This window comes from Bacillus rossius (assembly GCF_032445375.1).
Source record: "Bacillus rossius redtenbacheri isolate Brsri chromosome 9 unlocalized genomic scaffold, Brsri_v3 Brsri_v3_scf9_2, whole genome shotgun sequence".
NCBI classification, from domain to species: domain Eukaryota; kingdom Metazoa; phylum Arthropoda; class Insecta; order Phasmatodea; family Bacillidae; genus Bacillus; species Bacillus rossius.
Window position 1 is genome coordinate 5,200,130 of NW_026962013.1, and position 27,817 is coordinate 5,227,946.

General features: G+C 41.9%; 1 protein-coding gene across 1 annotated transcript in view; it reads left to right on the forward strand.

Moving 5' to 3' along the window:
* The first annotated feature begins 3,830 nt into the window (after nt 1–3,830).
* The window catches only part of LOC134542994 (protein inturned), a 28,725-nt gene continuing 4,738 nt past the window's right edge, over nt 3,831–27,817 (forward strand). The window contains exons 1-18 of the mRNA XM_063387648.1: nt 3,831–4,184; nt 5,704–5,858; nt 6,334–6,491; nt 7,301–7,487; nt 8,376–8,461; nt 9,698–9,772; nt 10,763–11,010; nt 12,002–12,091; nt 13,749–13,826; nt 14,862–15,015; nt 16,644–16,697; nt 17,774–17,836; nt 18,796–19,029; nt 20,882–20,931; nt 22,633–22,734; nt 24,467–24,585; nt 25,441–25,539; nt 27,644–27,810. Coding sequence (XP_063243718.1) covers nt 4,006–4,184; nt 5,704–5,858; nt 6,334–6,491; nt 7,301–7,487; nt 8,376–8,461; nt 9,698–9,772; nt 10,763–11,010; nt 12,002–12,091; nt 13,749–13,826; nt 14,862–15,015; nt 16,644–16,697; nt 17,774–17,836; nt 18,796–19,029; nt 20,882–20,931; nt 22,633–22,734; nt 24,467–24,585; nt 25,441–25,539; nt 27,644–27,810 — 2,298 coding nt within the window. The 5' untranslated portion in view covers nt 3,831–4,005. The remainder of the gene's footprint in view (nt 4,185–5,703; nt 5,859–6,333; nt 6,492–7,300; nt 7,488–8,375; nt 8,462–9,697; nt 9,773–10,762; nt 11,011–12,001; nt 12,092–13,748; nt 13,827–14,861; nt 15,016–16,643; nt 16,698–17,773; nt 17,837–18,795; nt 19,030–20,881; nt 20,932–22,632; nt 22,735–24,466; nt 24,586–25,440; nt 25,540–27,643; nt 27,811–27,817) is intronic.

Genomic DNA, 27,817 nt, shown 5'->3' on the forward strand with positions numbered 1-27,817 from the left:
AGTTACCAGTATTTAATTTTATGTTAAGTTAAAAAATTAAAAAAATGTTTTAGTCATTAAACAAATTAGTAGGTCATATTTACAAAATAAAAACAATAGCTTGACGTCGTCTGACCGAAGGCCACCCCAAAGCCCGACCTGCAACTGCCAGTATCCGACCCCGCTAAAGGAACGCACCCCTAGTCATGGCCCACCCGAGTCAGGCGAGCACCGGATCAACAGATAGAATCAAAGACCATGCCCTAATTAACCAGCCACCTCGAACCCAGTTAATTATAAATCAAACACAATTTAATGGTACAGTCACTTTTTATTAAAAACCCCGTCCAAGGGAAGTGCGACGTAGGAGTGCCCGGGTCACTCACATGTGAATTTACATCAATACATTTATTAGTGCTTCCCTTGCGGCCTTCTGCCTAAATTAATTAGAGTATTGTGTAACGTAATTATGACCTCCCCATTATTTGTGTATAACTCGCCACTGGAGCAGTCAATAGTGACGAACAGTCTCCAGTGTGACTCGTATTATTCAAACTTAATTAATGTAAATTTGTTAAATCTAATTCTTAGAGAGTATCTGCAAATTAGGTTAAACTTTATTATTTAATGTATGAATTTAGAGCCACTTTCAATATCTTGTTAATATAATAATTTCCGAATATTTTGCAATTTTGCAGCATGTTGGTTTCGGAGCACATGACAAGCAGGTACTGCACCCCCATCCCCTGATTTTACCTTATGCAGCACTATCTCACCAGTGGGCGCATGACTGGAAGTTTTCAAGTTCGCGTAGCATTTATATCAACATGTACTTGGCACTTCTTCAATAACTTACTTTTTAAGACATTCATACAACTTGGCAGCATCGCAGTACCATTGCGAATTTGCAGCTAGTAGGTAACATTGTCATTCATAATTTCTTCCAACCATCTTAATTGAAGTTAATGTGTATACTTAATTATTTTATATAGCCTCTTGTGTGTATATGCATTGGTAGAGTTTATCACTACAAGACTTTGTTTTAAAGTTGGAATTTTTGTTCGTCGTTAGTTGGTTCGCTTTACCACACAACTGAAACTTAAAACAAACCGCCAGTGCTCCCTATGGTCACACAGGTCGTTATATTTCATCGTTGTCTTACCCGGATTGTGCAGTGGCATTTATCGCTTACCGCCTGTCGGAGGTTGCAATTAGGGTCGAAAATCGCTGGGGTATCAAATGACATATCGTTATATGTGCACGAACTCATTGAGCGCTAAGATTCTTGGAGCAGTAGAGGATTGCATTGTAGTCGACGAAACAGTAGTATGTTACCTCGACTGTTTTAGCAGCTGAGGCGCTATTCTATGAGCATGCCACTTAAACTATTGCAGCCATTAAGAAAAGCATTAAATAAAAAAATAATGAAATTAACTGTAATGTGTTTCTTCCACAAGGGTGTTCTTATTTAAACACAAAACCATCAAGTTAATTACCTTTACTTAAGCAGACTGCTACGAAGACGATATTACTGTAGAGGTTTTTCATATTCCGATTAACAGGTAGTATGCATTATTTTATAGCAGTAATAATTAGGGATATTATAAGCATAGTCCTGATAATCATTTAACGTCTATAGACCCGTTTATAGACCTTGATTATAACAATAAAGAAAATATTCCATAGAACATCATCATAATATATTATTACAAACAGAAATATTTGTTTCTTTGAAAGTTGTGTTCAAGGCAATCCCGATTTTGGAAAATAGAATGATTGAAATGTATTACTAATATTTCCCAATTGATAAATCAATAAAACAGCAAAATAAATCTATAAAATATTAAATACTTGATACTACCCTTTCTGTGAAGTGGAAAAAAGTAATGTGTATACAATATAGTTTCTTCATAGTTTAGAAACACTCATAATATTATTTTCAACATCTATATATAAACTTTATATTGACGTCGTCCGACCGAAGGCCACCCTAAAGCCCGACCTGCAACCGCCAGTATTCACCCCGCTAACGGAACGCGCCCCTAGCCATGGCCCACCCGAGTCAGGCGAGCCACCAACAACTAAGGTAGAACCCGGCCTCCCCCAAATAAACAGACCATCACTTCAATCAACCACGTATAAAAACAAACACTAATTATTAAACTATATTACGTAGTAATTTAAAGTCGATTGACAGAAGTGCGACGTAGGAGTGCCCGGGCACTCACGTGTGCAACTACATAAATACGCGTGTGAGTGTTCCCTTGGCGGCCTTCTGCCTGAATCAATCAATCAGACCTTATGACATAATTATTCAAACCTTGTGTTGCGTCATTAACCACACCAGAACAATCTGACGAGAAACGAACAATCGCTGGTGTAACGTAAAAAATTCAAACACAATAATTCTTAAATATAATAACTTTCAATTCATAGAAGGGACAAATGACCTTAATTCAGCCTTTATAATTTATATAAGAATTTAACATCATTAAATTCTCTTATTAACTTATCAGATCAGAAATTAACGTAATGAGGTCAACCCTGGCGCGAGGGCCACCGAGCCTCGGCCGGACGCCATGACATGACGCGAGTACAGCGCGACTCATGGACCGGGGCGGACGCACGTCCCACGGAGAGACATCATCCTTTGTCCGCACCGAGTTCACTTCTGGTAACTATAGTCATTCTTCAAAACCTTTTTAATAATCTCTCCGTGTGTACCCGGTCCAGCTTTTTCGGTCCAGGACCTAATCCGGCCGCATAAATATCACACCCCCCCCTGCACCACACTTGGTCCGCGGGGTAGGTGCACTATCCGGTACGGGCCGACTCCCGAGGACAGAACTTTTGTTAATCCCAGTCGCTCCGGCGCTGACACTCCCCGTAAGGGAACTCTTGAGCGAATTTAACTGCGGTCCGCGCTCCACTGCCGTGGACGCGAGCACCGCCTCAGTACGCAGATTTACGGGATTGGCCGATTCCAATCACCCTCACCCCTCGTTGAGCAGTCAGGCTCAGAAACGCCTAGGGACACGATAATACGGAACAACTACTGACGTTGTAACATTCTTTTATAAACTTGTGCAACGCAACCTCGTGTAACATTTCTTTTGTAAACTTGTGCAACGCACCCTCGTGTAACATTCTTTTGTAAATTTGTGCAACGCAACCTCGTGTAACATTTCTTTTGTAAACTTGTGCGACGCACCTCTCCACGTAACATTCGTGAACTTATATAACGCAACCTCGTGTAACATTCCTTTTGTAAACTTGTGCTACGGTAATTCAGTAACTCTCAGACCCAGTTGAGTGTAATTGTGTAATTTGTATCTTGTAACGTCACCTATTGTGCGACGTGGCGTGTAACCGACAACATTACACCAGAGCCACTGTCGACTGAATAAATGACACACGTCATTTATTAACTCACTCCAGCGTACGCTTCTTTAAACCTGCTATCCCCAACCACCACCGAGTAGGGAATCTCTCAGACCCACGTAACACCGCCGACGGTCCTAGTGGGCCACGCAGGGCAATCGACCCCACGACCCAACTACCGACTAGCACCAGAACTAGTCTGGCGCCCACCCGGACTCATTACATTCGCAACAGCCACTCCCGCTAGGAACCGCACCGGGACTCGAGCCCGAGACCCCGGACGACGGCAATATAATGCTTATTAAAAACGAAATTACCAGCGTTAAACATGGTTGATCTGAGGACGTTTGAACGTAACAAATTATTCCCACTTCACTTCATCAGTAATTTTGTCTTTACTCCTTGAATATTCAAGAAAAAAATAATACTGGTTTAAACGAACACAATATGACACTCTTTTGGACTTTCTAAAGATCCAAGTTCCAAGTTCCGCATGTTAATTGACATGTTTTTGTTTTGATGCTGGATGTTTCAGGGAAAGGTTATGTATTGTTTATGGAGGTATGCAAGTGTCGGTGACAGACCCAGGCCGGCGTGAAGGCGTGAAGGCGTGAAGGCTTGAAGTGAGGGCAGCCCGCGCGCGGGATGACGGAGAGCGGGGAGTGCGAGGGGTTGCTGGGGGGCGACGTCTCGGGGAGGGGCGACGGCTCCAGCACGGGCGAGGACTCCTGCAGCCGCTCCGAGGAGTGGTGGGACGGCACCGGCTCGGCCACGGGCTCCAGTTGCGACTCCTCCTACTGCTCCGAGTCCGACTCGTACGGCGGGTGAGCGTCGCCGGGGGGTTGGGGTAAAGCTGGGAGCTAGGTTGAACAGAGGGCTGTGTCGAGGAAGGAGGGATCATGAGTGGAAGATTCAGAGGGAATGGAGACGGACAGAGAGAGGAAGGCAGGTATTCCTTGTGAGGACGGGGCGAGAGTGTAACGAGCTTGAGGGGAGGACACTGGATGTGGGAGGAGGGAAGGACTTGCGAAGGAGGCTCCAGAGGGGGGAGGAGTGGGGGTAGGGAGGGGGTGGGAACTCCTTGCCACCGGGCAGATGCCCAATTGAAGGTGTACTATTATTATTATTATTATTATTATTATTATTATTATTATTATTATTGTTATCAGAGCAATGACACAGCCAATAACCGAAAAAAATAGTCTTAACAACCTTTATATTGTAAAATTGACCTTATAGTTGAGGCCACACAGATAGCTAGGCTATGTTCGCCATGTTCGCTGTATTTGCTATGTTCGCTTTGCTAGGTTGCCAGACTGATCAATCTATTTTGCAATGTCATAGAAATGCACGCTGTGGGACTTGAGTGATGATTCCGACGATTATAATATTCTGATGGCTCTCACAGTAGGTAACCGTAAAAATAAATGGGTTCACAAATTTAAATTAAATAAAAATAGAATTTTAAGAATGTCATCATGTGATGAAGCAGATGTATGTGAGCACGATGCCAAAATTATGGATTATTTTGGATTAAATACAACTCAAATTGATTGCATTCCCTAAAATCAAATCTGAAGCATAGTCCCGCGTATCTTGCCTTTTATGTTCTTCCATTGATTTAGTTCATAAACGTGGATATTATACTTCAATGAACTTTTCTATTGACATATCTTATTTAAAGCAAAATTACTGAGAGAAACAAACTTCATAAAAAGGAAACTCATAAGTACAGCCCATTTCTGCGTGAAAACAGATCTTTTTATTCTGATCATGCATAAAGTCATCGACGTTTAGAAAAAAAATAGCAGAGAACCAAACTTCTGGTGAAGTAACCAGGATATCTTATATAGCAAACATAGCAAACACAGCTTAATGTGGCCAGTGACACCTCAGATGCAGCTTGCTATATTTTACTCTTGTAGCGAACATTGCAAACATAGCGAGCATAGCGCTCTGTGTACCGAAGCTTAAAGGAGGTAACTTCTGCTGACATGTCAGCCTTGTGAATGGTAGAAAGTTTATGTTAATCTAATTTAAAAAAAATAGTGAATCACAGGAAACCCTTGTTATTCTAAACTTTAGACTGCAGGGTAAATCATGTACATCCAGGTAGGGGAAAGGGGGCAGTGCCAACGTAGATTGGTGATATGAAGAATAGTGTTAACTTGAAAGTTTGAAAGGAAACAAGGGATATTAACACAAGCCACATTATCACATTTAACTTAGATTAGCCTGGCTGCCTGGCGTTATCAATTTACTAGAGGCTTGATATTCAAAACTGGCTCATTCCAGCACTGGTTGTAATCAAACCTAACGTGGGGTTACGTCCTGTGGCTGCAGGTCAGAGGGAGAGTGGGAGGCAGAGGTCAACCAGAATGGAGAGCTCTTCTACATAAAGTCGAGTCCTGTCCTGCCGGCAGACCAGCCCGTGGTCGCTCCGAAGCCTGTGCCGGAAGTGGAAAACCTCACTAGAAGAAACAGACATTCGACAAGAGGTAAGTATCTATCATGTGGGGTTTTTTTTCAGCAAAGCGCTCAGTATGTTGACGGACACGTTCAGAGAACGTGCAGTCATAGCTTTCAGGATGAAGCAGTGTAATGGTTGGAGTTGTCTGATATGACAATTAAGCACTTACAGAGCTCACAGCTTGAGGTGGTTTTTTTATACAGCAAGCTAGTTGCTCTTATTTGGCAGCCAATGAGAGAAGGCCTTGTTTTATTGGCTTCTGTGGTAGCCTGAAATCATATTTAAGAATCTGAGACTCTGTAGTTTCTTCTTACAATAAGGAAGTGTTTATTTTAGACATCAATACTGTGCTGTGTATTTCCGTGCATGTAATATTTTTTTGAATGGGATTCCAACCAGTATATCTTACGTGTGCGTTCAAAATAGTAATCTCACCATCTTAGTGCTAGTGAATCTTGCTAAGAGTTTTTGCACAGTCATGGAATTGACTCCCTGTTCTGAAGGCAAGCTGGTCCACCTGATCCGGAGACGCAACAGCAAGCGACAGCCCCCGAGGAGTGCGGAGGGGCCTCCTCGCGTCCCGCCGGCCACGCCCGGCCAGCCGGAGGGCGTCACGGGTCGCGCGGCCGGAAGCAACAAGGTCACCTTCCACGACTGGCAGGTTCGTGCGGCACACTCCCGCTCGACCAACCAGTGCCCGGCCGCTGATTTCAGTTGTTACGAATTTAAATTTACGTGATGAACATAACTGTAAAAAAATAAAAACGAAATGAGTTCTTATAAAACGTTGCAAGTTAGGGCTACAGTAAATACGTTTTTTATCAGTACTTTTGTGTATGGTATATACTTTGATGTGAATTGTGTGTAAATTTTTAAATGGTTGTAACATAAATGAAAATTGGGAGGATATTTCACATGTGTTAGCTGTAGCTACGGGTGTAGATCCCAGGGGAGAAGGGGTACCTTTGGTATTGAAGGGCCCGTTTGCGCTTGCAGAATCGTGACTGTGTGTAATGGTGTTGATAAACTCAAATGTTAAAACTAAGTTTAATGGAAAACTTTTTGTCTGTTTTAAAGTTTTCTGCTTGTTGAATGCATCCAGGCCAAACACATGGGCAGTATACAACGTACAAGCACCCTATCTAGAAGTGACTTGAGTTTGTCAAAACTCTTGATCTGTGCCGGCCCCCCTCTCCTGTGAGCCCCCCTTCGCAAATCCTACAGATTCGCAACCGTGGCTGGAGAGCAACATTTAAGAAACTGTTCCGTACCACCGCACTGTACTTGCGAGTGTTCCGCTTACTTGCTCCGCCCGGTGTTAATTTGACCGCCTGAGAGGTACCTGGCGTGGAAACGTATGTTCTGCTGCTTGAGTCGCAGCGAACGGTGACTTTTGTCGACACGGGACCGTGCTGCCGGCCGGCGTGGGGAGCGAGGGTTGACGCAGGAACGGACCGTGTGTGCGTGCAGGAAGGGGAGGTGCGGGAGGTGACGATGAGCGTGGACCCCCGCGGCCGGCACAACCTGGGGCGGCGCGCCACGCTGTGCGAGACGCTGCTGGGGCTGGTGGTCAGCACGTTCGCCGACGGGACGCGCATCATGGTGGCCGGCTTCATCCCCAATGGCGAGGCCATCCGCTACAAGAGCATCAAGATAGGTAACGTGCGCCGCGCGCGGTGTCGGCATGTGGGTCTGGCGACGGCATGCAAGGGCATCGCCAGGGGTGGGGGGGTGGGGGGGGGCAGTTGCCCCCCCCTAGAGCCCTAGAGATTAAAAAAAATTTAGCCAAATGCAAAAAAATACATACTTTTCCTACAACTACTCCCCCCCCCCCAGGCCATCGGCTGGCCATCGGCTGGCGACGCCCTTGACGGCATGTCGGCTGGTGGTGGTCTTAGGGCTCCTTCCTTCGACCCCTCTGCCCTGCACAGCTGCGGAGCTGCAGTTGAGAAACCACTGATAGCAGTGATTAGTAACAAGTGCGTTTTTTGGAAACTAGAAATCGTTGAACATGTTTTTGAAGTACATACGTGCATGCCTGGTAGTCTCTGTCTTACTGTCTTACTGTCAATTGCCTCTCCTACAACATAGTTATAAGATTGAGATTAAGAATAAAGTATAAATTTTTTGTCCATGAACATAATGGTTTACCTACATGTAAAAAAACAAACATTCTTTTTGTTCACATACTCGTACACGGAAGTAAAGAATAAACATCTTGTATCCTGGGTGGCCATTACGTGCCAAGCTAATGGGGTGAGTCTTGGGTAGGATCCCAGCATCCCGGCGTGACTCACATTTAGGATCACTGTGTCGTTTACCAGAGTGGTTCGGAGTCCTCTATTAAGTGGGAAGTTCCTTCGCCTTAAGCCTCTCTGCATGACCGTGCGACGTAACTGTGTAAATAAAACAGTAAACACCTGACAAATAAATTTACTAGTAAAAATACAGTATTAATAATGGAACCATAAATGAAGACACGTTGACCAGCCTGTTCGAGACGGAGCCGGGCGCTGGGGTCTGACTGTGGGGTCTCGCTGTCCAGGTGACTGGCTGCGGTGCATCGACGAGCAAGACGTCACCTTCCAGACCATCGACGCCTTCCTGGCGAACATCACCGCACCCTGCAAGGTGAGCGGCCACCCACTCCACTCTGCCACTCGCGGCCGTGAGCGGTTGTTAGCTCGCTACCTCGCTGCCGAGCTTTGTCTGCATGCCTGACATTGTAGCATTTCTGCATCATTCTCATGTCAGGAGGGTAATGACATACAGAATTATTGAAGAATATGTATATGTTAATGTATTCATATAATCCTTTAAATATTGTTTCCATTTTATCATGAACACATTGAATTTGGTTTATGGTGACGATTGGCCGCGGACCAGAACTAGTTCATTTTCGTCACAACATAAGGTCCTTGGCACAGCAAGTAAAGTGACAGGGAACCAGAAAAATAAAATAGAGTTTTGCGACATTGAAATACTAACAGTGTAAAATTTCAAGAGTACGGTTTTAAGAATATTAAATATCTTGTTCCATTACTTCAAATTTAAAGTTTAAGTCCATAATCGTTAAATATTTTACATTTTGTTTCCAACAACTAGATAGTTTAGTATAATTTTTATTTCACATAATTGTTGTATTATATGTGGCCTGTATTTTTGATATTCTTTATTGCTGATGTAGCTGTAGGGGCGAAATATACTCAATGCATACTTAATTGGTGTCCCTGTGATTGTTATTGCATTAGTAGCGACAGTATTATGTATATGGTGAATTGCGATAAAAACTAAATTAACACTGAAAAAATGTCAATACATCATATAACACCAAAATTCAAGTTAATACACCACAAAGCACCGAATTGCAATTAAAATCATGAATTTCAATCAAAACTTACTTATAATGACAATTATCAAATATATACATAGTCTTTTAAATATTAAATTCAATGAAAGTAATTTATTCAGCATGAAGTTTGTACCACATTTTGTAAAAAAAAAAAAAAATTAGAAAAGTTTACTTTTTTTAAATGTTGCAAGTTTAATTATGACATAGGTACATTTTTCAAACAAAAAATATATACACTAAACATGTTTATTTAATTTGTTTCAAAAAAGTTATACATGCTTATTACAAATCATTATATCACGTATCAGTTAAAATGACATTTTTTTTGGAAGAAATTAGTATGGAACATTTAAGTGTCATATTTGTTTTAATAAACAGATTTCATAAAAGATAAAACCAATAAAAACTGATATTTCCTGTCTTAAAAAAAAATAAATTGGGCTGGAAATGAAACCATGAAAGCTTGTCTGTGGCCGTCAAGTGTGGGAGTGTCGGTGCTTGCTGATTGGCTGCAGGTGCACTTGAAGCTGCAGCGAGTGGCTGGCTGCGAGGTGACGGAGCCCTTGCAGACGCCTGGCAGTCTGGCCGCCGTGAGTCTCTGCTCACCTGTCCCCATCCGCCCGTTAATTACACGTCACGAGTGAAGGTTTCCCTGCTTGATTAGTAACCGGCACTTCGTCTTCAAGAGAAACCTTCGTTTGCTCACAGCATAAACACAGCATTTATTCTGTTGCTTACACATGTGTCAAGTTAGACAAATCATTTATCTCTTAAAATATTAAATTTTAAGTCAGTTTTATTGTTAAAACCTGTTTACATATTTTTTTTCATATCCACTTACAGTTTTCCTGTTTATAAAAGAATGGCAGCACATCCAAAGCCAATGTATTTTGTAGTTTTGCACGATGGTATAAATATTTAACGAACAATATAAAGTTTGAAAGTCAGTCTGAAATTTTTAAACAGTGTGGAACATAATTCTAATTTACTATGTTCACTTTAATATGCTGGCTTGTTAGTGGTTTAGCTTGTGTTATCTTGATCTAGGTAATAACAGGAGAGAACACAAAAAATAAGTCAAAAGTAAAACCTTTTCAACCTTCCCAAGCAAGAATTTTTCTTTCTTAATAAGTTTGAGTAATTTTGCTCCAGACAGATTTAATTCATGAAATTCAACTTTTTTAAAGAAGATTTTCAACGTTAATTAGTCAATAAATTATTGAGGTCTTTCACGAACTACAAAAGTCGTATTGTGTTTTATGAGAATAAAATGTAACTCATATGGGACGGTTTGAATCTAGTCTAGCAAAAGAGTTCACAGTTTGTTGCCCAACGAAATGAGGGAAAAACCTGAAATTTTTTTAATTACAAATTTTGACGGACTACGGTCGCCGCGGAGTCAGGGGGTGGTTTCAAAAAGTTGAAGACTTGTAAAAGTTTTCATTTATTTCTGTATTTAATTTGTTGCAATTGTATCATTTTGTTTGTGTGTAACCTGACTTGTGGTTATATGAATGTAAACTTGTAAGATACGAGAGACGCATGAAACCAAGTGGAGAAGCAGTGGCGTGTCGGCGCAGGGGGGGCGACAGTCGGAGCTGGTGCGACGCCTGCTGGGCCAGGCGGGGGACGCTCCACCTCCGGGGGACGAGCCCGTGGGCGTGCTGTACGTCTCCCTGGACGAGGGAGGGCCGAGCGCCCAGGAGGAGCAGGGCGTGGCCTACTGCTACCCTCCGCCCGTCGCCGGCAGCCTGCTGGCTCGGTCGCGAGGCTGCTTCCTGACGCTGCAGCTCCTGCTGCCCGACGCCGTGCGCTCCGCGCCGGTCAGGTACCTTCCTCCTTCTCTCCTTCTCTCCATCTCTTCCTCTGTCTCTTCCTCCTTCCTTACTCCCACTGTCTCTTCCCCCTCCTCATTCACAGCTCACTTCCTCTGTTTCTTCCTCCTTTCTTTCTCCTTCTCTCTCTTCCCCCTCCTCATTCACTCCTCACTTCTTCTGTATCTTCTTCCTCCCTCCTTTCCCTATCTGTCTCTTCCTCACTCCTCCTCCTCTTTGTCTCGTCCTCCCTCCTCACATCCTCCGTGTATTTATCCTTCCGTTATCTCTTCATCTCTCATCATTCCCTTTGTATCTTCCCCCTTCTTACTCCCTTCCTTATACCACCTTCCTCCCTTTTCACTCCTCCAACTCTTCCTCCTTCCTCTCTCTCTCTCTCTCTGTATCCCACTTAAGAAGTGACTTGTGTGAAGGTCAAATTGATTACACCATGATATTCGGTCTGTAATTTCCTTGGTTAATACTAATAGTTATGATTCTGGAAGCATTTCCATATGCATGTCAGGTCCTGCTGTGATGCAGGATACAAATTTTACATTTTTTAGTTCGATACTATTCTCACTTTATCCTCTGTCAGAACCCGAAAAAAGCTCTTCAGAGAGAAAATTTATTACCAATACTTTATTATTAGTTTTTGCTGTTGCATCTCACATTTGAGGTGGTATTATTTAATTTTGTTTTTATGTGTCATTATATTATATCTAAAAGGCTTTATAATCCTTCTTCAAAATCATCTATTGTCTAGCTGTTTCTTTTGTATTTCTTCAATAATTTTCTTCTAAATCTTTTCCAGCCAATAATTTTTATTTATCATAATGCCATTTTCCTATGATTTTAATTAACAGGATAAGCTTTAGACTGTTTGTAGATATGAAAGTGAAAGTTGGGAAATTGCCGGAGAGTTTAGGTGTACTGAATATTGGAACAAACGTGTTGATGACGTGCCGTGACGTACGTGTCGTGTGTGTGTGTGCGTGTGTTCAGCTCGACGGTGCTGCTGCGCGACCAGCTGTACCACGTGGTGTACACGGCGCGCGGACGGGAGCTCATGCTGTTCGCCGTGCCGGACGACAGGTACTGCCAACACGAGCCCGACCGGTCGGTGACGAAGCTTCCCGAGCCCGTCCCAGGATGCGTTGACCCTTGCAGCTTCTGCCTTCGGGCCCACAGAGTGACCAGGAACGGCTCAAATGGTCCCGAGACGTCTCTGTTGTGCCGGCTTGCCCGCCCTGTGCCTCTGTGGCCACTCACGTTGAGACCTCACATGCAGACTTGACTGGCCTCACACCATGCAATACGTTACTACTAGTCGACCTGTGCGGAATTCCGCAGTGCGCTCCAAATCGTTTGGTGTGGCATTCCATTCTTTAAAAAAAAACGCTGATGTATCAAGTGAATTTCCGATTCGATATTTATCGAATCAGATTTGATATCTATCGAAAAATCGACGCATCCATTAAAGGACCTCTTCTTAGATGACTTTAAATCTCAAATTTTAAGAGGAGCGGTACATTTTTAGACAGTGGGTCTGTTTTTCGTCATTAGCCAGCATGATAAGCTTTAAAATGAGGGGTGAATCATGGAACTTGATAAAGGAGTAAGAAAGATCTCACGGACTGACAGAAAAACAGGCTAGAGAAATAATATATAAGATAATAGTATGCAAGGCACAAAATAGAAATAATGGGCGGAGGGGACCTTCACTTACAGATTGGCAAACTTCATAGTCCTGTCTATGTCTCCTGTCTGTGTGTGCAATGAATTAAGACCTTGAGATGAAACAGTGTTGTGAATGGCGTAGGTGCGCGTACTCTGACAAACCCAGTTATTGTCAACAGCCATAAATTTTCTTGAATTGCAATGGTGGCGGACGGGTGTTAATTCGTATTTGGTTTTCACAATAAATTAACCTGTGATGTAACGTAGCGACAACATTATGTGGTGAATTGCATTAGAAACTAAATAACCTACAAAGTATTTCAGTGTAACATATAGGTAACACCAAAATGCAAGTTAATACACCATTTAGCACAGAAATTTTACAATAAACATTAAAAATTTAAAACAATCAGTTTTTTTGACAATACTTAACTAAAATTACAAAGATTTCATTTTTGTAAATTCATTGGATGTAATTTATTCAGCATGAATTTTGTACCAAAATATTTGAACCAAAGGAATTAGTAAAAATTAATATTTTTTTTTTTGATCTTGCATCTCTTTTATTAATTTTTATATTAATGATATTGAAACACATTTCAAACACATGAAAATTTGCAGTTATGAGATATATTTTCCTGAGTAGTTCTGTTCTAGACATGCTAATTACTAATGGTTTTGTTGTAAAAATAAATTAAGACTGTGTCTGTTAAAATGAGGTTATTTTGTTGAAATAAGTACTAAGAAATATTTTAGTGTCATATTTGTTGAATATTACATTATTTTCATGACTAAAGACAATGTTAAAAATAAAACAAAAACAGTGGAATTTCCTGGTAAAAAAATTAAATTTACAAAAAAAAAGTTTGTGCGTAACTATTACATAACAGCTTCTATAAAAAAAAAACACTGAAATCTCTGTTTTAAAAATGAAATTGGACTAAAAATAAAACCATGAAATCTAGTCTCTAGTGAATAGTCCCTGTTTCCTTCACGGATGCAGGAACATCAGGCTCACATCTCTGTGTGTGTACGTGTGTGAGGGTAGAGGGGGGGTTGTGTGTGTGCGCAGGTGCCCACTGCGGGAGGCGGTGGACCTCTGTGCGGACGTGGTTCGCTTCCTGGAGTTCCGCTACCAGAGTCTGTCCAGGTGGGTTCCTGTGCCCGCCACCAGACTGTGCTGTTTAATTCCCTCCCCCTCCCTCCCCCTCTCCCTCCTACTCTCCCTCTCCACCCCTCTCATTCTCCCTCCCTCTCCCTCATCCCCACCCTCACTCCCTCTCACTCCCCCTCCCTCTCCCCCCCTCTCCCCCTCCACTATCCCTCCCACACCCTCCCCTCCCCCTCCTCCTCTCCCTCTCCACCCCTCTCATTCTCCCTCCTAATCCCTCATCCCCACCCTCTCTCCCTCTCACTCCCCCTCCCTCTCCCCCTCTAACTCCCCCTCCCTCCCCCTCCCTCCACCTCCCCCTCCTACTCTCCCTCTCCACCCCTCTCATTCTCCCTCCCCCTCCCTCCTCTCCACCCCCCTCATTCTCCCTCCCCCTCCCTCCTCTCCACCCCCCTCATTCTCCCTCCCCCTCCCTCCTCTCCACCCTCTCTCCCTCTCACTCCCCCTCCCCCTCCCCCTACATAACCCCCCTCTCATCCCACACACTCCCCCTCCACATCCCCTATTCCTCCCTCATTCTCCCTCCCTCTCCCCATCCCTATTTCCCCCTCTCCCCTACCTCTTTCCCCCTCTCCCCTCCCCCTCCCCACTCTCCCTCCCTCTCTCACACTCCCTCCCTCTCTCTCACACTCCCTCCCTATCCCCTCTATTCTTCTCTCTCTATCTCTCCCTCCACGTACCATAGCGATGCTAGCGATGCACGTACCATAGCGCTGGTACCATAGCGATGCTAGGCATCACTAATGTTTCTTTGTTTGCGTTTGCGGTCGGGCTGAAACAAAGAACACCACCAACCCAAGGCTCGACTTGGAACGACCCCCCGAAGCATTACATTACGTATGTTTTAGTTTTGTTTGGTTGGGAAAGTGTGCCCGACGTGTCTTGAGAACCTCGGAGCGTGTTGTCTGGAACGTGCACGGCCGCACAAAGGGGCGCTGGAAGGGAACGGGCGGGGGGCACCACGGCACGTGCGAGCGGAGTGACAGTGTGTGCGTGCGTGCGTGCGTGCTGCAGGGCGTTCCAGTCGCGGGAGCGGCACGGGGAGCTGGACGCGTACTTCTGCCGGCTGTTCTCTCACGTGCTGGGCGCCCGGGAGTCGCGGAGCGGGGCGCGCTGGGAGGAGCTCTTGCCGGCGGCCCACTGGCTGCCTCTGCCCAAGGAGGCCCAGGTGGGCCCCCCTTACCCCTCGCTCGACCCCCACGCCCGACCGTCACGCCCGAAACACTTAGGCCCACTAGTTCAGCCGGTCCTCTTTTCCCTCTCTGTGGCCCACCTTCGGCGCCGACACAGTTCCAACGTATCAGCATTCCAGGGCCGGCGCGTCCATATAGGTGAACTAGGCGACCGCCCAGGGCGCCAAGTAGCTGGGGGCGGCGCATCACGACACATAACAGCTGATACAATATGTTTAACGATTATTGAAACTAGATGAAAATGGATTTTTGTAACAGTGTTTGGAATGTTTATATTGATATAAGTAATTATTTTAAAGTCCACGGTGACCTGTTTATGATTTGTAATAAGTAAAAAAAATAAAAAAAAATAAAAAAAACTACAAGCCTGCTTACATTTGATTGTTGACAAAATCTTAGGCTTACGTGATGTATTTTGAGGCAGGGAAAATTTTTTTTGGGGTGTCCGGCGGGGATGGGGGATTAAGGTTTTTCGCCTAGGGCACCAATTTACCTTGCACCGGCCCTGCAGTATTCTCATAATATTGTACCTTGGAGGCATAAGACACTATGTCCACTTTGGGCAAAATGCACTTTTAACCATAAAGTCTACCACCGTTTGACTTTCTTCTAGTGGCAATCAACATTAAGATATACAATATGTCAAAAATTCACCTAATTTTGGTAGAAAATTAGTTGAGTAAATAATTAAAAACTAATAATTTAGTTTATTATTCTTTAAACTGCTCTCGTGAAAAATTTGGTTTATGTGAGATAGTGTCTTATGCCTCCGAGGTACAGAATTGTAGTATTTACACTCCAACATAAAAATATTTATTTAAACCTTCCCGTTTTTTAAATATGTTAGATAGCCTTTTAAGTAGGCCTGTGAGAATATAGTTTTTTTTTTTTTTTAGATCGAAACTAATATAAATATCAAATTACGAAAATAGCTGGAGGGTTAATCAGCGCAATGAGGGGAATTTATACACTTGATATCAATTCACTATAAATTATTTTATTTTATTACTGAGACGTAATTGAAACAACTGAATTTATGTTTGAAATCACTGTATTAAAATTATAGCACTGTATAAAATAGTATAATAGATAAAAATAGTTGATGACTCTTATTTTAGCCACTTTTCAGTTATTGTTCAAAAGATAGGTACTTCTAATAAAACTTAAAATCCAAAGTAGTAAAACCCCATACATGTAACTTTTTTTTATTACATTTGTAATGTATTAGGATATTTTTAAAAGAAGTGTTTATGAATGTGTAATTATTGTGCAGTAAATACATAGACAAGAAGATTTAATATATTAGGTCGTATCAGTAGTGTTTTTTGTAGTTAAATTTTTAATTTTTTTTTTTCCGTTTCATTTAATCAGACTATTAATTTGGATAGTACTATCAATAACAGTTATATATTTTTCATTCTTATGAACAATTTAAAAGTGATGACAAAGAGCCTACAATATTTTGAAACTCCTAATTTTGAGTTATTCAGTTTTTTTCTTTCTCTAGTAATAAAACAGTATTATTAGTTGCAATGTTTTTGAAAATAATTTTGTTGACAGATGGAAACAGTTGAAGAGTGCTGATTTGTGTTCTCATTGGCAGATTCAGCTTGACGAGTGCCTGAGTGAACTAGAGTCCAACGACTTCGGTGAAATGGTGAGTGAGTGCGCGATATTCGGTCCTGTTGTGTTTTTTTCTATGGTACATTGCTCCTAGAGGGCTCGTCATCTGAAGTACTGTGTTTTATCGCATACATAATCGTCGCACATTTTATTCTAAAATCGAGTTTGAAAAGTAGGGGTGCAACGTTTATGTGAGAAAAATTTTTTTTTGTTAGATAAAGTTATTCATGAAAACAATAACCATTCATGGAAAGTACTACGTTTATTTAAAAAGTGAAGTATAAAAGAGCACGCCAAACAATTAAAATTAATAAGAAGTCATTAACAAAAACCATTCTTCAACTTTAAATAGAAAAACAATTGTGATCCGAATGTGAGCTTGAACAAACACGTAACTATCGTAGTACACATCACGAAAGAGTGCGGGCCATCAAATGTAGTTAACTCAGCATTTGACAGAGAGCACGCGTTGCATGCAATCGGCAGGATCTCTATATTCAACTACGCTTGCGCGCTCTATACGGGAAGCAACATAACCAAACACGAATGATGCCAACTACCGCTGGCTACATTTTTGTAAGTGGTGCACCGCGGCGACGCAAACGAACAGATAAAGTTTATAACGTTTAAAAACGTCTTTAAGACAAAAATTTACACATCAGACAACTTCGTATTTCCGTTAATTAAATAAGTAAGCGGTAATGTCTGAATAGATCTTAGATTTGTACTTTGAAATACATCGTTTTATACGGAAAAAAAATACCCACATGAAGCGCTTGGAATCTAATAGCGGGACCAAAAACCTCACGCAAAATTTATGCTAGAGTTTTTTTTTATCCAAATTTTGACGCCCTAAAATATAAGTGCGACGATTATGTGAGTGCGACAATTATGCGATAAAAGAGGATAGTTTTGATCGGAGTTGGCTCACTAGATGTAACCTTCCCGGAAGGGAATGGACAAGAACTTGCTGCTTCCCTTGGGAACCAAACCCATGCCCTGCTGTGACCAAGCGGCATGACGCGCTTGGTGGTGAGACTGGACCCGTGCGATGCGAGATCGCCGGGTGGTTAAGAGTCCTCGTGTTGGATGAACTGTGTTTTCTTCCAGGCAGATGGACTGGACGACTACCAGAGGATGTACATCGTGATAGGAACCTGCATGTACCACAAGGTGAGTCAAGTTTCCTCTGCGTCCCCACCGTTGTCCCAGTCTGCCTGACAGCACAGCTTTCCCCTGTTTTTGCTAGTGAATGATTCTTTAACAGCATCTTTTTATTTATAACTACCTATGCCGCTTTAAAATATTTATAATTTGTTAGAAGTAGGTCAGATATACAAAGCATCTCTTTCTCTCTGTCTGTCAATCTCTCTTTATTTCTATCTATATACTTATATCTATCCATCTCTCTCTACATCATGGTCTTTATATATTTCTATCTATATCCCAATCTACCTCCCTAACTTTATCTCTCTACATCTCTATATGTATCGATATATACATCTCTCACTATACTTCTATATCTCTATATCTCGTTATACCTCCCTCTGTATCTCTTTACCTTTCTATACATTAGATAGGACAGTCACTTCAGGATAAAATACATAGGAAACAAATACAGGTAAATATACATTATGGACCAAGCATAACACAAAATACATAAACATAGAACATTAAATAAAAAGTATTTGTGGCACTAGAAAAACAGGCTAACACAACACATAGACCATGTTTTCAAAAAACTAGCAATTACATTGAAGCTAACAACAATTGCGATAACACCCATATTAGTGACTTACCAATTTTTTGGTCCCAGTAAACAAGTACATATAGTAAGTTTTGAAATGTGAAAATACTCTAGGTCTGAGTGGATGAATGGGGTTATGTAACATTTTTAAGATTTATTAATTTTTTTTTACTTTGAATGAAGGTGTTATGTGCATACGAACCATATGTATGATTACCGTTATTTGACACGGTTATTAAATGAACAATCAGAAAAGTGTCATTACTAAAAAATTAGTAACCATTTGTTCTCAGTGTTTGCAAATGGTCAGTGTCTTGACACCTGCCGGGACGGAGGAGGCTATGCGGAGTGGCGGGAGGATGATTGTGCGCCATGCCGTGCGCAGGGCTACCTGCTGGGCTCGCACCTGGCGCGCACGGACCTCGCCGACGTGCACGCGCTGTGCCGGCAGCTGGGGCTGCTGCGCCTGGCACGCCACGAGCCGGTCAGCTCGCTGGTGCTGTGGCACGAGGTGTTCCCCTCGTCGTGCGGCCGGGGGCTGGTGGGGCCTCCTGCGCGGCTCCCCCTCGCCCCCTACCAGCCCCCGAGCGGCCGCTGGTTCCTGCTGCTCGTCGGCCAGGTACCGCCAACCGCCTCGAAATTCCCGGCCCTTCCGAACTAAATTTACCTTAAAGAAAACGTTTATGATTTTATTTTCACGCCAGTGTCATTTTTAAGACGTGAGGTTTTGCAACCGGTGGCGTAGTCAGGATGGGTTTATGGGGGGGGGGGGGGGGGGGTCCGGGGGGTCCTCCCCCGTAAAAAATTTGGATTTTTAAGGTGTAAAATAGTAGTGCTATTTTTAAGCAGTTTTTGGTTCTTAAATTTGAATGTTGTAATGGTGAAATTTTTTTCTATTAATTTTAATATGAAAAATTTGTTTGAGTGATGAATAAGAAATTAATTAAAGATTTGGAGCTAAGGGGTTGGGGGGGGGGGGGTTGAACCCCTAAAACCTCCCCCTGGCTACGCCCCTGTTTGTAGCGATATTGTAGCAGTTAACTAAGTTGTGGGTCACTTCTTGTACCTAGAGCCAAGTTCCTGTGGTGTCATAAAGAGGCAAGTTTCTTCACTAAATATAGTGTGATTTGTCTTTATTGTCATTAAAAATTAAAACACATGTAATAATAAGTACATATTATACCAAGCACAATAATGTTGATTAATTCCTTTAATAATTTTTATTTGTTATGAACTCTGTTTATTCATAAAGATATAGCATATTATTGAACAGTCTGAGACAAGATTTCATGGTTTTGTATTTTAAAGGCCAATTTCGTTTTTAAAATCAGGAGATTTTGGTGTGTTATTGTTTTGATTTTTTTTTATGAACTCTGTTTATTCATTAAGATAGCACCATTTTCAAGAAATGCGACAATTATTTGTTAGTGATACTTCCTTTACCAAAACCGTTTCATTTTGACTGAAACATGATGACTTTTACAATATAATAATTTGTAATAGGTACGCATGTCAGACTACTGGGAACAATACAAATCAATCAAGTATATGTTCGTTTAAAAAAAATATATCCGATGTTATAATGTAAAAATTAGTTACAGGTACTAGTAACAGTTTTGCAATATAAAAATAATGGTAATCCAATTATTTCACACCTTTTGGTAGTAACTCAATGTAAATAATTTACATCCATTGAATTTAATATATTAAAAGATTTGTTTTTTGTAATCTGAGTTTATTTTTCATTAAATTTGCTGATTAATTTTATGAATTTTTGTTGCATTTTGGTTCTTTATGGTGTATTAACTTACAATTTGGTGTTATATATAGTTATATGATGTTATACATTGTTATATGATGTTATATATGGTTATATGGTGTTATATATGGTTATATATGATGTTATATATAGTTATATGGTGTATTGAAATGTTTTTCAGTGTTATTTCTGTTTTATCGCAATTCACCATGTAATCTTGTCCCTAACTGTATTATATACGATAGAAACTTCTTGAGTACCAGGGGCGTAGCCAGGGGGGGGGTTTTAGGGGTTCAAACCCCCCCCCTTCCTTAGCACCAAATCTTTAATTAATTTCTTATTTATCACTCAAACAAAATTTCATATTAAAATTAATAACATTTTTTCCATTACAATATTTAAATTTAAGTACCGAAAACTGCTAAAATAGCACTATTTTACATCTTAAAATCCAAATTTTCCCGGGGGAAGGACCCCCGGATGCTATAATACGGGGGGCCATGCTTCTTAACACCCCCTCATACACAAATCCTGGCTACGCCCCTGTTCAGCACCTTAAGATTTTGCAAAGTTAGAACTTCGAAGTGATGTTCTAGTGATGTTCTAGTGATGTTCTAGTGATGTGATAGTTTGCAGTGCTTGCGCGAGAAGCCAGTTGTCTGGCCGAGGTGACTGACGCGAGCTGAGACGTGCTTGTTGCTCGTGTGTGCAGGGCCAGGACTTGCTGGCCGTGCTGCTGGAGAGCGGAGGCTGCACGGCCAGGTGAGGCCTCGCGCGCACGGCCGCATCGCGCCCGGGCATTTGTCCGTGCCCCGCGCGAGCGACGCACTCTGCAAACACGCCAGAACGTGTTGCAACACCGTACCAACTTTTAGTTTAACCAGGGGTGCCCACAAAGGAGGGGGGGGGGGGGGGTAATGCAGCAGACTGCGTCATTTAAATTTCGGGGGGGGGGGGGGGGGTGTTAAAATACGAGAAAAATGTATACATTATTTACATACTTATAGCTTCTAATGTGAAAATATGTTTCTGGTGCTTTGATAGTTGAAAGGGATCTATTGTAAATCAAATTGGCAACCCCGCACTACTTTCCTCAACAAAAGCATGTTTAGCATCTGTCGGTTCAGGATGGAAATATTACCTGATATGACCAAAATTATAATTAGAAAATCAGTTTTAATTAATGCAAAATGTGACAAAATATAATACTAAAAAAGTTTAATATTATAAAATAATTGAGTAAATCATTGAGAAAATGGCATAAAAAATTTCGGTTGGGGGAGGGTGAGGCATCATTAGGTTAGGGGGGGTGAGTCATAGTGTTTGGGGGGGGGGGGGCACCTCTGGTTTAACAGCATTTTTTTGGTTGACGTAATGCATTTTGAATATACTTGAAAGATTGACGTTGCTACCGCAATGGTGGGTTGAAGTGTTCGTCGTATCCTAGGGCGCCACCTCATGTATGACGGGCGTGTGGACCCGGCTACTCTGTTCCCAGGGCCGTGACGTAGCCCGTGTGTGGCGAGGCCCGTTTCCCCCTGTCTCACTGAAAAACATCCGAGAACGACAGGTGGTGCATGAAGCTCCTTCCTCTAGCAGCGCTCGCGACTCACTCCCGTTCGTCCTCGCTTGGCAACTCTCGGTAGCGGAGCACTGACGTCACATCGGCGGGTGCGGGCCGACACACACACACACACACACACACACACACACACACACACACACACACACACACACACTTTGGTGGGTGGTGGTGGAAGGAGGGGGCTCGGAGTGTGTAAGGGGAGAGGTGGTGGCACATCGGGCTCAGAAGGGCGCAGCCCGGGACGATGTCAATGTCGTACAGGTGGGATACGCCAAATGCCTCCGCGAAGCTCGATGCTACTCCACAAGCCTCCACCCTTTCTCCCCGCCTGGCATATTTTTTTTACTGCATCAGCATGTTATATGTGTTAGGCCATTTTGAACAGCGGGCCTTCACCCGAGCGGTTGGATTCTCATGAGGGGAGGAGGAGATTGTTTTAAAGTCTGTGTCTCATAACCTAAATATCACGAAAATTAATAATTAATTTTTTTTTGTTTATTTCTGTGTACGTTTTAAATTCTCTAAAATGCGGAATAATTCATCACTATAAACATGTTAGTTATTTGGCGTAAACGTAATTACATTTTCTTTACACATGTTTCATTGCGTGCATAAATACATGATTTTCGATGGGTGTGTCTTGAGTTCGGCATCACTGTCTATTCAGATTTTCACACGTCTGTAAGATAAACAAAAAAACTACCAAAGTTGCATTTCAGTGAAAATTATGAGGCGTGGGGTTTTGTGTGGTCTCGCGACTTGCTAATTCTTGTGTAAACGGTAGCTGGTTGTACATCAGTTCAGTCCCCATGTTCTTGCTCGGTGCACAGTTCAGTCCAGGGGTCTCGCTCTCACCTCGGCACGGCGCTGGGTTGCAGGGCGGGGGAGCGGCCCGGCCCGGACGCCCTCTACGTGGAGCAGGCTCAGGACGTGTTGGCGTACCTGATAGAGGTGGGCGTGTCCGCAGTCGCCGACAAGTGGTGAGCACGCCCCCTTCCCCTTCCTCCTGCCAGCGTAGCACGCGGTGGTTCGGAGGCCTTCCACTGAAACTTGAGCGCGATGTTGTGGCAGTTAAATAAGTTGTATCTAGAGCCAAGTTTCTGTGGTGTCATAAAGAGGCAAGTTTCTTCACTAAATATAGTGTAATTTTTCTTTATTGTCATTAAAAAATAAAACACATGTTATAATAATGTTGATTAATTCCTTTAACAATTTGTTGTAAGACACTTAAAATGTTCAGACAAAACAATACTACATGCAGGTTACGTATAAAGATAACAATTAAAATTACAGCTAAAAACGTAAAAACCATACATAGTACTTAAATAATTTTTTTTATTTAATACATAATAATGTAGGTTTTTAATAAAAGCCTACAATAAAGATTTATGAAAATAATTTTATATTTTAATAGGCAATATTAGGTGATTGGGGTTAATTTTGCTGCATTTAGTGGTTTGCTTTATATTTTGGTGTTACTCAGAGTAAAGACTTAAATTTCACTATTATTTCAGTTTCATCACTACTCACCATATAATCATGAATCTATTTATATCACAAACACTTGCAGGCACATTATTTGAAGGCTTTAATTTTCCAAGTAACTGTGAGCTACCCTTGGCTGATGATAGCCAATCGAGTATTCACTTTTCAGTGTGATATATGCACACTCATTGATGAAGCATGAAATCTTCATTTGAAGAAATTTTCCTTTTAGAATGAGCTTTCATGATTCTTTTAGTTGAATAAATTATGTGGCTGGAACAACAAAACAACTTTCATATTGGGGTATAAGCATTGTGAAATTAGTTTGTGCTCAATGTGTATTGTAAAATCTTACCTAATAAGTGATCTCTTTTTGAACACTTCAAATGCAGTTTTTCCCTAGAAACTTAGGCAGTACTGTAACCACTTGTAGGTGTGTTTTTACTTTATTGGTAAAGTAGGTTAGGGTGATAATACTTAGTTAACAATTTATTATGCATATAAAATAGGTATGTACTATGTATCAGAACTAAATCGTACTCATGTAGCAGTCAGCTTGTTTGAGAGCGGATGTGTTCTCAGCCGTGTTGACTGTGTTTAACTTCTTTTGGATAAAGTTGTTTTTATTTTATTTTTGTTTTATAAGATTAAAATACATTGTCATTCAATTTTTCAAATACACATTTAAACTTTGCAGAATGCATGATGGTAAATGTGGGTGTGATCTGGACCGCACTAACGGGACAGATTGTAGTGAAGGGGCACGGTGGTAAGACAATGGACAGGCTTTGGAGAGGAAAAACGGCTCGAAGCTCAGTCTGATAATCCCCTTTTCAGTTTTTTTTTTTTTTTTAGGAATGGAGATTGCGGAGTTGAAGTGCTCGAGGAAAGTTAAAGTGCTTAAAGTTGAATTGAGTTTCAGAATAGTGTTTGTCTAGTTGAGGTCCGGTAAATTAAAGTATTGAGTTACTGGCACTCGGGCAGGAAGTACGAGATTTAAGTATAAGGATAGTAGCCCTCTAAGGATAGTAGCTCCTTTGAGAAGGATTAAAAAAAGAAGTAAATTAATGGTTGTAGGATAATTTTAATTTTACACCACTTGGGTAAAAGAAAGCGGTATTGACGCTCTATAGTTCGTTAAACGGTCAGTTCCTTCCTGGAAGTTCCGTGTCTGAGTTGTCGTTGAGTTGACGTCTGTGCTGACCGCACCATGACGATGTGCCGCAGGCTGGCCGCGAACCCGCGACCCAGCGTGGTGTCCCCGGAGCTCGTGGCGGCGGGCAGGTCCTCGCAGCGCCTGGGGCCCGCCGAGGCACCGGGCTCCGCCAAGCTGTCTCCTGTCGCAGGTACGACTCCCGCCGCTGCGGAGTGTCGTGGGCACTCAGTCCTGTCTGGACACTCCCTCTCTTCCATACTTATCATCGGATCTAATTGTGATGTCAGATATTATTAAAAAAAAAATACCCTTTACTAAAGAATGGTGTAGCCAAAGTGGCATTTTGTGAAAACATTCATTATATAGATACATTTTCTTGGCTTTTGGGTGTAGGCAGTGCAAGACTTAGTCTACCTGATGACGGCAGCTTCAATGACTGCGGAAACGTCGCACGACAATAACCTGACACGGCCTACACCCAGAAGCCAAGAATGCAGGCAATGGCCGTGAAAGCCTGCGATCTGCATTATATACAGCTAGTTTAGTTTTTTTTTTTGCATAAATGCTAAATAAATATTGGTAGTAATCTATGCGGCAACATTTATTTTAATACACTTTGATGTTCCTTTTCTGTACTGAAGCACATCAAATGATGAGTCATCATTAGAGACCAGAAAAATTCGCGGATTAAAATCGTGATAGGCTGAAATTCAAACATGCGTATAATTCTGCTGGTTCTGCTATTTGCTCGCAGTTTAACTGGAGCTCTCTGGGCCAATGAGAGACTATTGACCATAGAAGCGTCGAATCACAAGCTACCCAGTGGAGACGCCTCACAATTTAGTAACCAATGAACACGCGTGTTTACTTGAGAAGTGCAGAGGATAATGGAGGCTATCCTAGAGGTCATTGAATCCGCGAATTTTTCCGGTCCCTAGTCATCATCATTTAAAAATCTTCAACGGTTGTGGAGCCGTAGCCATGTTCGTGTGTGAGACAGCAGATGTCGCACCTTGCGGGACATGCGCCCTCCTTGGACCCACAGGCGGTGCGGGGTCCCCTGTGGGCAGGAAGTCCCCCAAGGTCACGTCCATCCTGAAGCGGCGCGGCAGTCTGGACCACAGCTTCGCCTGCAGCGGGTCGGGTGAGTGCGCGAGTGCCGTGCTGCTGCCGCTAACTTCCCGTGGCACGGTTCATACTCCATGTGAGATGTTTTTTACATACAAGAAACCCATTATTTATCCCTGAATTTTACACAGCTTTATTCATCTTAATTTCACTTCAAATTCTAGGATTTTAGATAGTGCTGTTACATCTTATAGTATAAAGAAATAACATATTTTTCTTATTTCTTTAAAAGTTTTTAATAAAAACCAGATAAGAGCAAGTTTGATTCTCACACAGACACAAACGCCTACATAATTATTCCTCTTAAATTGGAAATTTTTTTCGTCATTATACTTAGTTCTTTTGTCGTTCTAATATAGATTACATTGTACAGAAAACTTAGTTTCATGTTCCTATTACCTTTTTCCAGCCATAGCAAAATCTGTCGCAGATGACCACTCTTAAGTTATGATCATACCTCACAAGCTTGAGTAAAATAATTTTTGACACATTCATTTACATTTTCATGTAATGTTTTATGAGCAAGAATGCTCCGAAGAACATAGCAACAAAATAATGATATGTTGGACCCAAGCAAGGAACCTTTAAAAGGAAGGTTTTCACTTGGAAAATTATTTTCTCTTTTTTTAAGATCCGTATAAAAAATATATGCAGTTCATTTGATATTCACTTAGATGCCATGGTCAAAAGGTTTTTAACAACACTACCATTCATAGCTGCTATCAGTATATCTAATGTTTTAAACATGTTTATACAATGAATATTATGTATAGCATAGGGCTATTCCCAGGGGCGCAACAACAGGGGGGGGGGGGGAAGGGTATTTTGCCCCGCCTCTGAAACCTTGAAGTGGGGGCAAACGGGGGCAAAGAAAGTGCTGTGTAATCAATTTTTAGATAATAAAACTGCTAAAATAGCACCATTTTCCACCTTGAAATACAAATTTTCCCGGGGGAGGACCCCCGGACCCCCCCTTTCAATAGGGGGGATCGATGATTCTTTATAAAAAGACTCAATACTGCTATCGGATATCGGCCGATATTCAGTTTTTGGCCAATACCATGTTATTGGCACAGCTATCTGGAAATAATTAAACGAAAACTTGGGATTTTTTAAAGTGCTGTCAATGTTTATGTGGCATAGCTTTAATAATATTTTTTATCGTTATTTCATCAGGCAAATCATTAAAATTATTAACTTAGGTACTGTTTTACCTTTTCCCAAATGCAAATAGAATTGAACATGTTTTTTCTAATAAATAAATGGTGCACAATTTTCATTAAACTTGGCTTTGAATTTAAATTTAAAAATTAATAATTAATGATATACTCAAACATTTTTTTTAAAGAAAATTGGTTTATCTTATTTATTCATGTAGTGTGTTCAGTAATTGTAAATGTTGATTTTAGTAAAAGGAGTTGTGGTATCGGGGTATCTGGGATCGGTATAGGGAAAGGAGGTTATCGGAACAACCCTAATCATGACTTGATGTAGGCTTTTGGACATACGCCATTGCTATGCTCATGTATGTATGTAGAAAACTGTTTTAGAAAACTGTTGTGTTCGTTTCGTTTTTTTTTTTTTTTTTTTCGTTTTGTCGTGTCTTTGTCTCGTTTTGACTGTTGTGCTGAATTTTTTTGGGTTCAATATTTTTGTGCTGTCATCATTAGTGGGGGCTTTTTTCGTTCTGTTCTTTTTTGGAAAACTACTTGTTTGTTTCGTCTTTTAGTTTTGCTGTGTTTCTGTCTCGTTTCAACTGTTGTGCTGAATTTTTTGGGTTCGGTATTTTTGTGCTGTCATCATTTGTGGTTTTTTTTTCTTCATTTTTGTTAGTCCATTTTCTTTGTTTTTCTTTGTTTGTTGACCAATTCCTGTTGTGGAATATTGTGTGGTGTTCATATCCTGTTGACAACAGCAATTTTTTTTGCTTAATTTGTGTTTTTGTCATTTGTGTTTTTTGTAGTTTTCTTCTACAGACATACACGTGCATAGCAATGGCATATGTCCAGAAGCCTACATCAAGTCATGCACTCCCATTGCACAAATCTTTCAAAGATAATAGCCCTGTTCACGTGATGTAGGGGTTCCCCCGAGTACCGTACTTGCCGTGTGTGCCGCAGGGTTGTCTTTGCACGGCTCGACATCCGAGGACTCGGCCAGCCAGACTGCGAGCGTGCTGAGCGACGAGGCGGCCCCCATCCTGGGACGCCGCGCCGAGCGGGGCCGTGCGCCGGCCTCGGGCTCGCAGTCGTCGGGCGACTCTGACTCGGACTGGGAGGCGTACCAGGTACTCT